Source organism: Arvicanthis niloticus, chromosome 11, assembly GCF_011762505.2.
Source record: "Arvicanthis niloticus isolate mArvNil1 chromosome 11, mArvNil1.pat.X, whole genome shotgun sequence".
Classification (NCBI taxonomy): Eukaryota; Metazoa; Chordata; class Mammalia; order Rodentia; family Muridae; genus Arvicanthis; species Arvicanthis niloticus.
In genome coordinates this window covers 34,660,752-34,678,038 of record NC_047668.1, presented here as the reverse complement: position 1 = coordinate 34,678,038, position 17,287 = coordinate 34,660,752, and the positions used below count along the sequence as shown (strand labels likewise).

The 17,287-nt window shown below is 37.3% G+C and overlaps 1 protein-coding gene across 1 annotated transcript in view; it reads left to right on the top strand.

Moving 5' to 3' along the window:
- Cog5 (component of oligomeric golgi complex 5) overlaps positions 1–17,287 on the top strand; it is a 288,970-nt gene that overhangs the window by 39,642 nt on the left and 232,041 nt on the right. Inside the window, exon 6 of the mRNA XM_034514294.2 lies at positions 10,921–11,041. Within this exon, the coding sequence (XP_034370185.1) occupies positions 10,921–11,041 (121 nt within the window). The remainder of the gene's footprint in view (positions 1–10,920; positions 11,042–17,287) is intronic.

Sequence of the window (17,287 nt, the reverse complement as noted above, 5' to 3'; positions counted from 1 at the left end):
CTGGGTTTACAACTTTGCATTTTGATTGGTTGTAGTTTTCTATAGTCATTTCCATCTGGTGCCCAGAGAAGTTTCCTTGATGAGGGATGAAGTCTACATTTATGTGTGGTTATAAAGATAATTGCTTATAGACTGTTGTCAGAGATTATGCTGATTTAATAAATTAATGGTTGTAGATTCTCCTCCAATAACCATGATTTCATTAGCACCTGAGTAGTTAGCTAGGTTTCCAGTAGCAAGCATAGGTATCTTTCTTGTTTAGCAGGTCTTAAATTCAATTAGAGCTGTTGATTACCACCAAAGTTTGTGTGCCATTACTTCATCTGTAGGGTTATTGTAGGGTTATTGTGCCATGCTATTCATTGGTGTGGCTGTGATTCATATGTATTATAGCTGGTAAGAACTGTTGGTTGTCTCTGTCCTTTGGAAGTGTGGCATGCTACATCCTGGTACTATGAAAGCTAGTTTGAGGCTTATTTTTTTTAGGGTTGCCCCAGCTTTGGTTTCTGTTCTGTAAAAGCTAACATCTAAGAAGTGTGACTGCCTTAGGATCGTTACACTCGAGGAAGCCCAACTAGCTATGTGGATCTAACAAGTATGGAAGCATCATTGTACCTGATGTATCAACGATGCTTTCATCTTCTGTCATACTAACCTAGTTGTTAGCTCAATACAGTGGAGTGGTGATCCCACATGACACAACATTAATTCTTCCTTAATTGTCAATCACAGAGTGTGAAATAATTTTCAACCACTGAATTTTGTTCTGGTTTCTTAAAGACTAATAGATAATTGATACGTCAGTTGAACTGCTTTTAAAGTATAGAGATTCATATCAGCATAGAAGAAAGCAGAGAATATGGCTCTCATGACAAACTACTTTATAACCATAGGCTTTTCCACCTGACTCTGAGACTTAATATATCATGAATAAATGCCTAGGCTAAAAGCTTTGGTTAGTTACCTCTCCTAAGTTTCATGCTACTGTCTCTTTCAACGTTTGGGGTAAATCTCCTGCACCTGACTGTTTCCAAGAAATTCTCTCTCTCTCTCTCTCTCTCTCTCTCTCTCTCTCTCTCTCTCTCTCTCTCTCTCTTTCTCTCTCTCTCTCTCTCTCTCTTTCTCTCTCTCTGCTGGATGTCTCATCTTCTAATCCTTCCTCAGCACATTGGCCATAGGCTTTTTATTGACAGGTGATGTGTTCACACATTACATAAGAGATTCTTTTTATACTACTTTACTCAACCAAAATGATTAGACAAATACCAGTGTAGAGACTTTCTTATTCATTACATCCCAAGTGCAGTTTCCTCTCCCTCCACTCCTCCCATGACCTCTCCAAATATCCCCTCTCCCTCAGATCAACTCTTCTTCTGTTTTCCTTTAAACAACAATGACAACAACAACAACAACAACAAATCAACCAACCAAACAAACAAAAGAGCATGCTTCCCTGGGAAGCATAAAATAAGACTAAACTCTCATATTACAGCCAGATGTGCCAACTCAGTAGGAGAAAAAGGGTCCTAAGCTTAGGCAAAAGAGTCAGAGACATCCCTTCCCGTTATTGGGAGCCCCACAAGAACACCAAGCTACATTACCATAAGGTGTATGCAAGAAGATCTAGTTAAGACCCATTCAGGGTCCATGATTGTCACTGCAGTGTCTGTGAACCCTGCCTTGGTGATTCTGTGGGCACGTTCTCATGGTGTCCTCCACCTTCTGGATCCTACAGTTCTTCCTCTCCCTCTACTGCTGGGTGTTTGGCTCTGGATCTCTCTATCTGCTCCTATCAGTTGCTGGATGACACTCTTCTGATGACAGTTGTGCTAGGCACTGATCTATAGCAAGATATCATTAGGAATCATTTCATTGACTGCCTTGACTGATTACAGAAGAAGTTCAAGCTCTGTATCCTCCCACTACGAGGAGACTTTCCTAGGGTCACTTTTATAGATTCCAGGGGGGTTCCACTGTACTACTATGTTTCTGTATCACCTCCTGTGTCTACTCCCAATTCTAGTCATCTTTCTCTCTCCTGCTCCCCCAGCCTGAGTCCATCTCTGCCCACAAAGTCTGTTCTATTCTCCTTCCCAGGAAGATCTATATGTAACTCCTTGACCCCCTCCTTGTTAACTTAGTCTCTGAGTTTGCAGATTGTCCTTTACTTAACAACTAATATCCACTTATGAGTACATGTTTGTCTTTCTGAGTATGGGTTACCTCACTCAGGATGATGTTTTCTTTGTTTGTTTGCTTGTTTTGTTTTTTGAGACATGGTTTTTCTGTGTATCCCTGGCTGTCCAGGAACTCACTCTTTAAACTAGGCTGGCCTCAAACTCACAGAATTCTGTCTGCCTCTGCCTCCCAAGTGCTGGGATTAAAGGCATGCACTGCCATTATGTAGTACAGGATGATTTTGTTCTAGTTCCATTCATCATGTCATTGTTTTTACCAGCTGAGTAATACTTCACTGTGTAAATGTACAACATTTTCTTTATCCATCCTTCAGTTGAAGGACATCTAGGCTGTTTCCAGTTTCTGGCTATTATGAATAAAGCTGTTATGAACATGTTTGGGCAAGCGTTTTTGTGGTTGAATGGAACATTCTTTGGGTATATACCCAAGAGTAGTGTAACTGAGTCTTGAGGTAGATTGAGTCCCAGTTTTCTGAGGAACTGCCATATTGATCTTCAGTGTGGTTGTACAAGTTTGCATTCCCACCAGCAATGGAGGAGTGTCCCCCTTGCTCAACATCCTCCCCAGCATAAGTAGTCACTTGAGTTTTTGATCTTAGTCATTCTGACAGGTGTAAGATGGAACCTCAAAGTAGTTTTGATTTGCATTTCCCTAATGGTTAAGGATGTTTAACATTTCTTTATATGTTTCTCAGCCAATTGAGTTTCCTCTTTTGAGAATTATCTGTCTATATATGTACCTCATTTTTAAATTGGGAGTATTTGTTTTTTTTGATGTCTAGTTTCTTGATATCTAGTTTGTAAAGACTTGTATTAAGCATAAAATTGAATTTTAAAAGATCTATAAAGTAGAGGAAATAACAACTATATGGTTTGTCAAAGAAATAGACTTTAATTGTGAAAGATGTGATGAGAGTATGCAAAATTTAGGCACATTCAATAGTCAACTCTTTATATGGTATAAATGCCTTTGTTCATTGGATACTACTTTTTGTGTGTTGTATAACCAAACAAATGAATTATTTTATGTTATTGTAAATGTATTACTTCCTGTGTCCTTAAGAGCCACAACTTTGAAAGTCTAAGATACAAGATGGAAGATAGGTTAAACATCCTGTACTTTTGGTCCTGAATTGAATTAGAAAGTATCAGTATGAAGTTGAGATATTTTAACTTAATTTTAAAATATCATAAGCCTTATATATGTACATTTTATATGCATGTACATGCACAGAGAATGTTTTATTTGTATTCTAGAGTGAATCAAATGAATATTTATGCCATATTTTAGTTCTAACATTTGCTGCCCATGTGTATAGAAAAAGTTCAGCAATGAGCAAGCCTAGTTCCAGAATGATCTTAACATTCTGCTGTTTCTTAAACAAAGGTCTCTTTGAGAAATCTTTTGATTCTAGGTTGGAGGAAGGAAACAAATAGAATATATAAAATGATCTTGAAACATTTACACCAGACACTAAAACTTCCAGGTCTTTGACAAAGGATCTTCAGAGCCAATTCTTGGGGACCAGTTATTTAGTTCAAAATTATAGATCATGAATGAAAAATTTCTTAGATGTAGGCAGAGTGGTACAGTTGCTCACTCTTAGAGGTTTTAACAAATTATTCTATTTGGGCATCCATAAGGATTAAAGCTGCAGTGAATTCAGAGTCTCTCATGATGGTTAAACACATATTTTCATAATGGAAAAAATAACCCCACAAAATTAACAATGCCCCCTCGCTATCCACCATCATTAGTGGATGTTAAGAAACCCTGTCTTTTTGGGCTAGAAGAAGACCATGTGCGTGAGTACACACACACACACACACACACACACACACACACACACACACACACACACACACAGAGGTTTGAGGGGAGGGAGAGATTGATTTATTTCTGTAACAATTCCATGGATAAAGATAACAAAGTTTATTGATTTATATTGGTCATAGGTGCCACAGTAGAAAGAGAAATTCACCAAGATGCTAAGCCTTCAGTTTTCTGAAGGAGCAGATTGATACAGCCTCTCAGGGAAGACTGAAACCCAGCTAGCTCACTCCAGTTACTTTATTTAAACACCATACTAGGCTAATTGGGGCTGGGAAAGAGTCCAGCTACCAAAGTTATCTTGCCCTTTGCTGCTTATGCGAGCAGACAAGCCACACAAATCTCAGTCTCTTTGACCATGGCTAGCCATAACCAAAAGTTAGAACTCCAAGTTTGCCAGAAGTGTCTTAGGACCAAGATTAGTGCAGCTGCAAGCTCTAATATAATACCAAGTACAGACCTTTCAGAGAGAGACCTTCAGGGGTCAAATAGTCTCATAACAATTGCTCAGCCTCTACTGACTGACCCAAACATAGCACTCAAAGCTAGACACAAAGGCTTTACCATACCTATCACTACAGAAATGACATGACCATAAAAGAGACGAGTTGTTTCTCTCTGGTGGAGCATAGTGATGAATAGTTATGAGGCAGAGTGTGTGATGGCTGATGTTCTGTCTTTTCTGTGTGCTGATTCTAAGTGCACTTAGCTATAAGTCTGTGAGTGTGGCTTATAATGGTTTATTATTAGTGAAAGTCTAAAATACAGGATAGGAAATTGATTTTAGGGAGGGATGCGGGTTGGGAAATGGTAAGAATGGCTTTTAGGTTAGCTAGGACTTGTTGAGTGAGGATTTTTATTAATGCTATAGGAAAATCTAACTAGTCTGTAAGTGGACAGGTACCTTTATTTAAAAAAAGGCAGAGTATTGAAAACTATTTTTAAGAAGATAAATATCTGAAGTAGATTTTATTGAGAGACCATTGTGCATATTTATACGAATAAGAATTGTCTTGAGGCAGTCCTTATAGGGATGGAGCTTGTTATGTAGTAGGCAGTGAATAAGCTTATGAAGAATAAAGCATTCGAATGGAATTTGAAACTATGTTTGAAAGCATTCCCTTTATAGGGCAAGACTGAGTAATTTTTGATGGATAGTTTTAGGTGACTTAGAGTAATGCTTGATATTTCTCCCTATGAAGTATTTCACATCTCAGAATGGGTGTGAAAGATTCTAGATTGCACATTGTTCATCAAAACATGCCAATTCTGCCAGGCTCTGCCCCTGCCTGCAGTGTCCTTAACAGGGTACCCTAAGAGAAAGGGGGAGAGAATGGAAGGGACAGGAGATGCAAAGAATGAGATCAAGTCAAGGTCTTTTTCTGATTAAGGTCCCTTGAACTGTATTTTCTCAGGCAATTTATACAGGCAAGGAAGGGGTTACTGTGTTTGGGGGAATTTCACAGAAGCTGGGCGTTCTGCCACAGCACATATCTTGCAGCCCCAATGTTTTTGTCTGGCTCAGGGTGCAGCAACCATTGGCCACCTGCTTCTCAGGAGTTGATAGCTGAGGAAAAACAAAACCTAAAACTTTTTTCAAAATGGCATCAGTTGGCTCCCGGCATCTCCCCCCTTTTTATTTAATTTGCATGAGGTTGGCGAGAAGGCAGACACCTATGGTTCTCCACGAATGAGCGGGCATTAACCAGCGTGAGGAAGCACTGACCTGATTCCTCTCATGGAGAACAGAGGGTTGTTTTTCCCACATCTTGGGCGGCTCTTGGTGTCTTTTGGAGAGGAGGGGCAGAGCCTAACTTGGAGGGAGACTCCCACAATGAGTGGTCCAAGGACCGACACCAACCCCTATGTAAATCAGCTTTGCTTCTCAGGGGACTCAGAAGCAGACAATTGTGTCCTCCCCCTGCAGTACTTTGCCTTATATCCCTCATAAGTACCCATGTTGTGTTCATGCCGTGCTGAACCAGTGAGCACAGATCTGAGTTCTATGCAGCTCCTAAAGGAGCTATGTCATTGTAAGGCTCAGCCAGGCCTCTATCAGCTAGATGAAGTCTATGATAATGTATTTGTAGAGGATTAGATGCCAAGGAATCAATTTGTTGTTTTATAAAGCCAGCGAGTCTGTTAAAGGCCCAAGGGCTGAAAGCCAAAAGGAGAAGGAGACCGACTACGGGACCCAGGATGGAAGGGAGAAGGGTGGTAAGTCAAGGAGAGGCAGAGAAACAGTTTTTAAGCCACTCTTCTTCTTGCACTCCCTGTTTCTTTCTTCATTCTAATCTCTCTCTGATCTTGGTCATACTATTTCCAACTACCCTGGCGTGGTTAATATAAAAACAGCATTCCTCCTTTAGGGCAGCACAGAGCCCCCCTTGTTGAAGGAGAAGCAGATCAAGCCCTCTGCAATTTTTGAGGACCACTTCAGACAGTGAAACGAGGGATTTTTCTAGATTAGTGATGTCAATCTCTAGCTGTTCTTGTCAATGGCCCATCCAGGGTCTGAGTAGTGCAAGTCAGGAGGCCTGCATCAGGATTAGAACTTCCAACAGCAAACACCATGGTGGCTCATTTTAATCTAGAAAGGAAAAAAGATGGGAATTCTCAGGGAGATCTTTCTTCCCTGGATCTCAGTTGTTATTCATCTTATCTACAAATGGGTCTGGCTTTTTGGAGGTATCTATTTGTTTCACTAATCTTTTTGGCAACCATCTAGCCATGCCTTCTTTGGTATCAAACAGACATATTGATCCTCAGCCCCATATGAGAACTGGGTCTGGACCATTCCATTTAAAGGTAAGAGGGTCCTTCCACATAACTGTGGCATAGTTTTTATTGGTCTCAGGGTGCCAGAGGCGATCGGCAGCAGATTTGCCATGAGCGTCCAGATTTAGAAAATTGAGAACAAATAAGGCATGATGGGGAATATTTCTAGGGGGCCCTTTCTGGGGGGGGGGGAGTATAACTCCCCCTCTTATGTTTTTTAAAAGCTAATTTTTTTAGAGTTCTTTGCAAAACCAGGGCAGAAGTACCAGTAGCTGTTCCTCCCACACTCCAAAGAGTTGTGAAGATAATTATTTTAAAGTTACACAATATCTGTATTATAATACCTTGTCCTTGAGGATTATAAGGTATCCCAGTAATATGGGTATTTTTAAATTGTCAATAAAACATCTCAAATGTCTGACTGCAATAGCCAGTTCCAACTATCTTAGTCTAATATGGAACACCAAGCATAGAAAGATAATGTAGGCAATAACTAATTATATTTTTAGTTGTTTCTCCTGTTAAAGCAGTTGCCACTAAAAAGCCTGAATAGGTAGGTGTCAAGTCACATGTACATGTTTTAATTTTTCAAAATCAGAAATGAGTAACATCTACTTGTCATAATTGGTTAGGTATAAGTCCTCAAGGATTAACACTATTTTGAAAAAATTGAGGGCACTGAGAACAAGTTTTTTATAATTTGACTTGTACCCTCTCTAGAAATATCAATATATTGTGTCAAGCTATTATTATTTTGGTGATGTAAAGAATAAGATTGTATGGCCAATTGTTTCTGTAAGGCCTATGATCTGCCTGGTATACACATCTGCTGTGGCAATTCCCTGGGGTCCATGCAATCCAGTATGAGCTCTTAAATGTTTTATAAAGTTAAGGAAAAGTATATATTTTAAAAATTAAGCTGTATTTGTAAAATTTGAGAATTAGCAATATCTAAAAAAGGAACAATTTTAAGCAATTATAATCCATGAGCTATGTACTGGCTATGAGTATACAAATTGAAAGCTTGATTTTTCAGCATTTTTTAAGCAGTGGCTACAGCATGTAATTCAATTATTGTGCTGAAGCAGGGGGAAACTCAAGAGAATGAACATGTGATCTAATTACATATACAGTCCTCTCATTAGATGACCTGTCTGTAAATATAGTAAATACATTTTCTATGGACTACATGTGTAAATTTACAAGAAATATAAAAGTATGCATATAGGAAAACTGTAAGAACTTGTCTTTTGGATAATGATTATCAAACATGCCTAAAAAGTTGATCATGTAATAGGCCAAGTATCAGTATTCTTTAATGACCAATTTAATTGCTGTTTGGAATAAGGAATATTTCATTAAGTTCTTTCTCAAAATACTTTTGTGATCCTGACCTATAATTCTGTATTAACACAGCAACAGCTTCAGAACAAGGTGTTAAAACTTTCTTTGGAGATAAAGAAATATGAATCCACATTAGTGGTCTCTTTTGCCAAAGGACTGCTGTGAAATGGCCAACAGTTGATCAGTCTGTATAATGTACCTGTTGATAACTAACAGCTTCCTCTACTCTTTGTAAAGCCTTTTCTCCTTCATTAGTTAACTGTCCAGGGGAATTAGGTTTCGTATCTCCCTTGAGAACATCACACAGAGGCTTCAGTCCTCCTGTGTTGAGCTTAAGGTGAGGTGTTAGCCAGTTAGTATCTCTTAGAAGCTTTTGAAAGTAAGTAAACTATTTGAATTTTCTGTACCACAATTTGTTTAGGAATATAACTGATGTCTCAAATATTGAAAAGATATTGTCTTTGAATTTTTTTTTTTGGAGCAACAAGCACACCCCAAAATTTTAAAGCTCGTTGTATGAGAGCAAATGCTTGTATTAAGATTCCTTTAGAGGGATCAGCTAATAAAATATCATACAATGAATAATATACACTGAAAGATTCAAACTCCCAACGGCAGATATCTTGCAGCCCCAACGTTTTTGTCTGGCTCAGGGTGCAGCAACCACTTTTCTTAGGGTGCAGCGACCATTGGCCACCTGCTTTCTCAGGAGTCAATAGCTGAGGAAAAACAAAACATAAAACTATTCTTTCAAAATGGCGTCAGGTTTGCTCCCGGCAAGGCTCTGTGGTACAATCCTAGGTGGAAGGAATTTCTTCCTGGAATTCTAGCCCTTAAAAGGTAGAGGCAGGGCTTGAAGAGGTGCATCCAGTCTGTGTTACATAGTGAGCTTCAGGTCAGGTGGCACTGCTACTATTACTAAAACTAATAAATTAAAAAAAAAAAGCAAAAACAATTTTGTTAATTCGGGCATTGGTAATTGTGGTTGTTTTTGTTGTTTAGTTGAGAACACAGAGTTATCAAGGTGATTTTTCAGTATTGCTTCTTTTTATATTTTGATTTTATATTTTCCTTTTGTTATATATTTAGAAAATAACATTTAATTAAAAGATGGAGATTTAAACTGGCTGTTGTGGTGTGTGCCATAATCCCAGCACTTGAAAAGCAGAAGATAGGTAGCTTTCTTTGAGTTTAAGGCCAGCCTGGTCTACCTAGCAAGTAGCAGGTCATCTAGAGCTATATAGTGAGATCTTGTCTCCAATAAATTAATTAAATAAATAATGATAGATATGTCCTAACGTTTAATTTCTAGATGAAAATTCTTATTTATCATATAGTTACTATGCAAAGCAGTTAAGCAAACATGTTTACTATTTGAGTGCCTCTGACTGTGTATGTTTTATGTGTGTGTGCTCTGTAAATAAGTGTGTGAGTGTGGCTGGGATGGCTGTAGTATGTTTTATATTTACCATAAAAGACTGTTTCACCTGGATGTTTAATTATGTTTTCTTGGAGCTTTTAATTTTTCACATGTATGTGTACACATGTATATGTACACATGTATATGTACACATGTATATGTATATGGACACATGTATGTGTGTTCATATACGGCTGGAGGTGTTGAGGGTCTTTTTCAACTCCTTTCCACCATATTTTCTTGAGATCTTACTGGTCTTGGAGCTTAACCCTTCAGCAAGAACCAGAAATCCCTAGGAATCCTTATGACACTACTCACTTCCACAGTGCTGGTACCCAGATTTTTATGAATTGATGGTGATAAGGTGATCCAGAGTCAGGTTTTCAAGTTGTGCGCCAAGCATTTAACTGTTATTTTCCCTAACTCCTGAAGTTTTTACTTTTCAATGAAATGTTTAGAGTTTTCCTTAGTAAAAAGTTCTTGCTTTTCATGTAGCCTTGGCCTATTCAAAGATGGCAGTGACGAGTTGCATAGATGAGTAGTAGATCTTCCCTTTCTTGTTATCACTGTGAAGGCTGGAAATCACCTTCAGTCTGGTTCTTCACCTTATTCTCCTCAAGGCAATGACTCTGCACCAGTTTCTGCATCAGAGCATGCACATACATTTGAGGTTTTTTTTTTTTTTTTAAACTCCAGTTACATTTGGAAAAGAAAAAGAACTAGGACATGACATAAAAGTCAGTGATAGTTTTTTTTATTTTTATTTAACTAGTTTTCTTTTTTATAATTTATCGATAAGATCCATTTGAAAACTTCAAGCAGATAAGCATAATTTATCCTTTAAGGATTAGTGAAATTGAGAGTTTTAAAGACTATTCCCCTAGACATTGAGGAAAGAGAAACTAGAGTGGAGGCATAGTAGGAAGCCAAACACAGCCAAGTCATCGTCTGGGGATGTCAACAAGTAGAACAAGATGCTTGGTCATTGCCCCACAGATTTTCATCTAAGTGCATAGGAATACGGTCTTAGCATTGGAACTCTTTGAACCTTTGTATTTGAATTAAAGTGAAGTCAGATAAAGCCATTGGTTCAGAACAGGGTTAAAAGAATCTTTGACCTCATAGTATCTCAATCTCAAATTTACTCTATTTGAGATAAGTTGAGCTTTGTTGTAAAGGTTAATTATGAAATTGTGGATATTCTTTTTAATAGATATGTAGTTATTTGGGGTATCTAGTAGGAAACAAAAAAGCTGAACAAATCTTTTCACATCTGGAAAGAATGGAAAGCTTCACCACGAAACTTCATAGAGTTACTGTACTTTCTTAATACTGTGTTACTTGAATAGGTCGCCTGTGATTTGCTTCGGAGAATAATTCGCATCTTATATCTCAGTAAGAGACTCCAGGGACAACTGCAAGGAGGAAGTAGAGAAATAACAAAAGCTGCTCAGAGTCTCAATGAACTTGGTGAGTCCTTTCATGATTAAAAACTGGTAGAAGTTTAAAAGTTTATCTCAGTTGATTTGCTCACATTTGTTATCACTGTCAACAAGTACTAATAATTAAAAAAAAAAAACATGGCTGTTTATAATATTGTAGTAAGCAGTGCCTCTCTTCAGAAAGGGTGAATACAATTAGACTTATTGAAAATGCTGTTTACTTTAGAAATGATCAGACAGCAAAATTGGCTTTTTTGATGAACAGGTGTGTATAAATTTTAACACATAAAAATTTGTGTGTGTTCCTAGTCATGATACAAAAAACACTTTGACCACTTTTGAAAATATGCCTGTTATCACTTGATGATTGGGACTACCCCTTCCCTCTAACCTGGCTGCCACTATAATTTTCCTATCATTATAGTTTTGTCTAGTAATAAAGACACATTAGTGGAGTCAAAAAGTCCATAACCTTCTGAGGCTGCCTTCTTCTCCCCAGCTTTTAATGTCTTTGAGATTTATTCAGATTGTTGGGCATATTAGAATACATTTCGTGCTGTCATGGGGATTGTCTTTTGAGTCTCTGGTTGAAGGAGAATTTGAGTTCTTTCTAGCTTTTGGTGATTATGAATAGAGTGGCTGTAAACACTTGTATGTAGGTTTTGTTGAGATTTCTTTGGAGGAACTATCTGACGAAAGGCTGTTTATTTGGTGATAAATCCCATGTTGATGAGATGTCTAGATGTCTTTGTTCGTTTGTTCCTTGGATATTTAAAATAGGTCCTTGAAATTCAAGCATTTAGAGTTCATAGTTTTGCTGGCTAACAACCTTCAAGTCCATAATTTTTTAGGTGAAAGTATGAATAGCTAGTGAGTACACATAGAAAAGGCCCACACCTGGGTTCTGATGAGACTTTGTGGGGTCCTTGTTGTCATTGGGTACCCAGTAATTCTTAAGAAGTGAAAACATTTGGTGATATTTAGTCTTTTATAGATTCAGATCTTTGATTATGTGTGTCTTAAATATCAATGGTTGCTGACACTTGATGGCATGATTATGCCAAAGTAATGCGAGAAAAATGTGTTTGACATGTTCTGAGTTTTTCTCGTTTTGATATTTCAGTTGCAAAGTCTTGCTCTACTGCAGTGGTTCTCAACCTGTGAGTTGTGATCCCTTTGGGGTCATATATCAGATACTTACATTATAATTCATAACAGTAGCAACATTACAGTTATGAAGTAGCGAGGGAAGAATTTGGTGGTTGGGGGTCACCACAACATGAGGAACTGTGTTAAAGGGTCACAGGAAGGTTGAGAACCACTGCTCTAGTGTTTATATTATGTTTTTTCTGATCAGAGAAATATCTTTCCAAATCATGCTTTAACATTTCATTTGTGTGATGCTTAAATATAAACATTGGTTAGGCTCATCTTGGCAATATGCTATTTATTTTGCTAGAATATATTATATCAAAAGTTAATTTTTTAGGCAATGAGTAATATTTTGAGTGTTTTTTTAAGGTTCATTTTTTTTTAATTTAAAATTTATTCTTATGTGTATTACCTGCTTGATATTTATTTGGACTCAAGTTATATATGTATACATGTACATGTATGTGATGATAATAATCAAAGAAATAAGGGTTATCAATTTGAGATTGGGGAGCATAATAGGGAGGGAGGGAGGATAAATGGGAGGATTTGGATGGAGGAAATAAAGGGAAAATGATATAATTCTATTTCAATTTAAAACATTAAAAAATTTAAAAATAGTTCATTGTTTATATGTATAATGTGTTTAAATTGTTAATTTATCATTTATGCTCTTTTTCTTACAACTTTTGATCATATTCTTTCCCCTCCTTCTAGGTTCTTCCCACTTCTCTACTTACTAAATTTATATTTTTCTGTCTTAAATAATGAAAATTAAAACAAAAAGCAAAAAACCAGTGAGAAAAAAATACTAAAATGAAACAAAAATAAAATAAACATGGCGTCTGTTTGGTGTTTACCAGCTACTCCTGGGTATGGGGTCTGGGTCTGCTCTGGAGTATGGTTGATGCCCAGTGGCTCTCCTTTGGAGAAACCGGTTGTTCTTTTCCTGGCAGGCATCAGTTGAAAGTCTATTCTTGTTCAGGGGAAGTGTTTATGTCCACTCAAAGTATTTTGTCTGGTTTGAACATACACAGGACTTGTCGCAGTCTCTGTGTGTTCATGTGTCAGTCCTGTCCTTGGAGTCTTCCACCATCACTTTATTTACAAAATAAAGAACACTATCTCTATCTCTGTCTCTATGTAATATCAGATAATGCTGTATGTCAGCAAGGTAAAAGACTAGAGATTTCAGAGGGATAAGTGATGGTTTAGAAAAATCGGGATGGAGAAGATTTCATGCACTGTGCAGACTTAACAGCAGACTGGATCTGTACATAGAACATTTCTCATATATTTGCCTCTTTGTATGACATGATAAGATTTCCTTCATTATTAAACCCAGGTGTGAGACCAGAGTGGCCTACAGACCACATGGCTAGTACGCTCTCACATTGTGCCTTTTTAATTATTCAGTGGAAGCCGTATTTTCCTGGGAAACATTATTTTGAATTTAGTTTTGTTTATGTTTTCCTTTTTCTAAATTATTATTTGTTGTTTTTTTCCTTTTTTTTGAAAACAGATTTTTTTCCTTCATATCATGTATCCTGATACGTAAGCTTTTCCCTTCTACTCTTCCCAGTCCTTCCCCACCATATATCCTATCGTGACTCCATCCTCACATCTCTCATTAAAAAACAAACAAGATTCTAATGGATAATGATAAAATAAAATAAGATAAAAAGAAAACTAATACATTGGAATGGCGAGGGGAGAGCCCAAGAAAAGGCATGAGAAAAATACATAGCTTCAGCGACCCTCTCAGAACTGGAAGCTATAATATATACACAGAGGACCTATAGGGTAAAGAGAGAGAAAAAATATATAGACAAAATTAAGATAAAAGCTAAGATAAAATTTTAAAAAGGAAGGAAACATCCTGACATGACATTATGAGACAAAGACCATCTGAAGGTACCATTGATTTTGTTATCTCTTGGCCATCTACTGCTGGGCCTAAGGTCTACCCTTAAGAGTAATTTGTTTCTCCTTGGAGAAAACTAAATTTACATTTGCAAATGTTATCAATTGAAGACGCTTCTGGCTTATGGATGGGATCATGTGTCCACTTCTTTCAATTCTAGGACTTCTTCTGATGCAGACCCATGCAGGCCATGGGTATTCTGCCTCAATCTCTGAGTTTATATGTGCTTTGATTCTGTTGACTTGGCTTTGTTTCTTGGTCTCCTCCATTCCCTTTGGCTCTTACACTCTTTCCTGTTGTGCAGAGTTCCCTGAGCCCTGTCTGGAGAGATCTAGTGGAGACATTCTATTTAGAGCTGAGTGTTCCAAGATATCTCAGTCTTCATTATGTCTGGCTGTGGATCTTTGTGTTTGTTCCCAGTCTGCTGTAGGAGGAAGCTTCTCAGATGATGGCTGAGGAAGGCACTGATCAGTTTCCCTGGCTGGAGTGGCAAGTGTTGTTTTCATAGTGTGTTCTCATAGCTTTGTAAAAGTTCTAGTTTCAGCTATTAGCTTTGTTAAATAATTCTTATTTTTATGCAGCAAAATTTAGTCACTAAACACAGGTAAAAATTATTCCAAGGTTTAGTGTATGCATTTGTCTTAGTTAGGTTTCCTATTGCTGTGATGAAAAACATCATGACCAAAAAGCAAGTTTGGGAGGAAATGGTTGATTCTGTATACTCTTCCACATTATTGTCCATCACTGGAGGAAGTCAGGGCAGGTACTCAAGCAGGGCAAACCTGGAGGCAGGAGTTGATGCGGAGACCATGGATGAGTGCTGCTTACTGACTTGTTTCGCATGATTTGCTCAGCCTTCATTCTTATAGAACCCAGGACCATCAGTCCAGGAACAGCACCACCCACAATGGGCTGGGCCTGTCTCCATTGATCACTAATTGAGAAAATGCCTTAGAACTGGATGTCATGGAGACATATCTGCAACTGAGGTTCCTCCCTCTCTGATGTGTCCAGTTGACACACAAAACTAGTCCATTGTTTTCCATTCATTACACAGTTACAGTAGTACTTCTATGTTTTATTCATATGCCCAACTAACAACGCTATGGAAACTGTATCATTATCATCCTTTGCTGGCACACTCATACTTGAAAGTAAGTTATTTAGTAAAAGAGTCTTCAAACTAGTAATAGGGAAAATTTTCATTTCTTGCTTCTTCATGGTATTCCCCCCCCCCCCCCTTGGATGCTGAAGCTGTTACTCAATTTCTTTCCATTGTAGCATGTATCATTCACAATTTTAAACAAATATTGTTATTAAAAACTTGTTAAAATATGTCTTGCGTATATAGATGCAGTACCCATAACTGTGCGTTATTTGCTGTTTGTTCCTTTTAAATGACATCAGCATCTTAATGAAGTGCAACCTTGAGTCTTTATTATATTGTTCAGGTGCAGCCCTTAGTCTCTGTAATATTGTGCATGTGGTTAGGAGCAGCCCTGAGTCTCTGTAATATTGTGCATGTGGTTAGGAGCAGCCCTGAGTCTCTGTAATATTGTGCATGTGCTTAGGAGGAGCCCTGAGTCTCTGTAATATTGTACATGTGGTTAGGAGGAGCCCTGAGTCTCTGTAATATTGTACATGTGGTTAGGAGCAGCCCTGAGTCTCTGTAATATTGTACATGTGGTTAGGTACAGCCCTGAGTCTCTGTAATATTGTACATGTGGTTAGGAGCAGCCCTGAGTCTCTGTAATATTGTACAGGTGTGTAGGTTTAGCCCCGAGTCTCTATAATATGATATAGGTGGGGTAGGTTAAGTGCAGTCCTGAGTCTATAATATTGTACAGGTGTGTAGGTGTGGTGCTCTTGAGTTTGGTAAGATGGAATTAGTTTAGGTTTAAGTTAGAAGGCTTCAGTGTCAATTTATGATTATAATTATATTTACAGAATTTGACATATTAGTGTTATGTGAAAAATAGGTATGACTTTTTGAGAGATATGTTTAGTAAAATAGGACCTGAATTTATTCATTTGTTTTAATTTATGTGATAGGAACTTCAAATAACTTTTGATGAATAGAAGGTGTTCTGTCATGTATAAATATAAGATTATTTGGAAAATAAGGTTTTTATGATCACAGCTGAATAGAATTTAGGAATGGCAATCCAGATTTTTTTTTCTATTTTGATTATGGTAAAATAAACAAAAATTCATTTTCACTTTTGAAAATAATTCCTGAAAATTATACCTGGCAAAGTAATTTATTAAAACTTATGTTTTAAATGACTGAACTAAAAACAACAGACAAAAAAAAAAAAAAAAAAAAAAAAAACCCAAAAAACAAAAACCCAAACAAACCCAAACTCAAGTTAGTTATCCACACATACATCTTGTAGCTAATTTACTTTTGGGCATTGATCAAGAAGATGTGATGCTCAGAATGGAATGGTCCAGAGTTCTGTCTGTCACTGATTTTACAGAAGTTAGGGTATTATAAAAGCAGTGATAGGTAATACTGGAAATTGCTACAGCTAAATGTTATGGTTTATTTCTTTGTTAACTCTTTAGGTTTATCCAGATTTGTTTCTTGAGAAAAATGACTGAAATTGTCAGTTCTGTTCTTGGCTGTCTGCTCATGTGTGTTCCAGGAGAGAGCAATAGATAAGGCCTTTATTTTCATGTATGGTTAATAGATTTCAAATCTATTAACAAAGTGTATGATCTATACTAGATAGTATAACATTTTATTGACTGACTTTTGCTTGGTTTTGTGGCAGTTTGGTTGCTGTTCTGGCATTCCTAGGAGATAGGGTCTTTATGAGATGATTGGGTTATTATGAGGATTGAGACATTTTCTAGGGAACTGGGTTAGGTTAGTGTGTTGCCGCTTTTTGAACACGTTCTGTGTTTCTATTTTCAGTTCTAGTAGCTAGATATTGATTCCTGCTTCTTGGACTTTTTAATATTTAGAGTCATAAACCAAAACAAGTTTTCCGTGTGTCAGTTAATGTCAGGGGTCAGTTACTTGCTCAAGTGTGGATTTATTGGGCTGTCTTCTTTTTCCTTGAAATAAATGTCTGTGTTTTTGCTAGTATTATTCTGCTTAATTACCCTAGCTTTGTAGTATTGATATCAGATAGCATGTTTAAAAGTGCTTTATCTAGATTAGCACTTATCTGCAGGGAACTGTGCCTGATC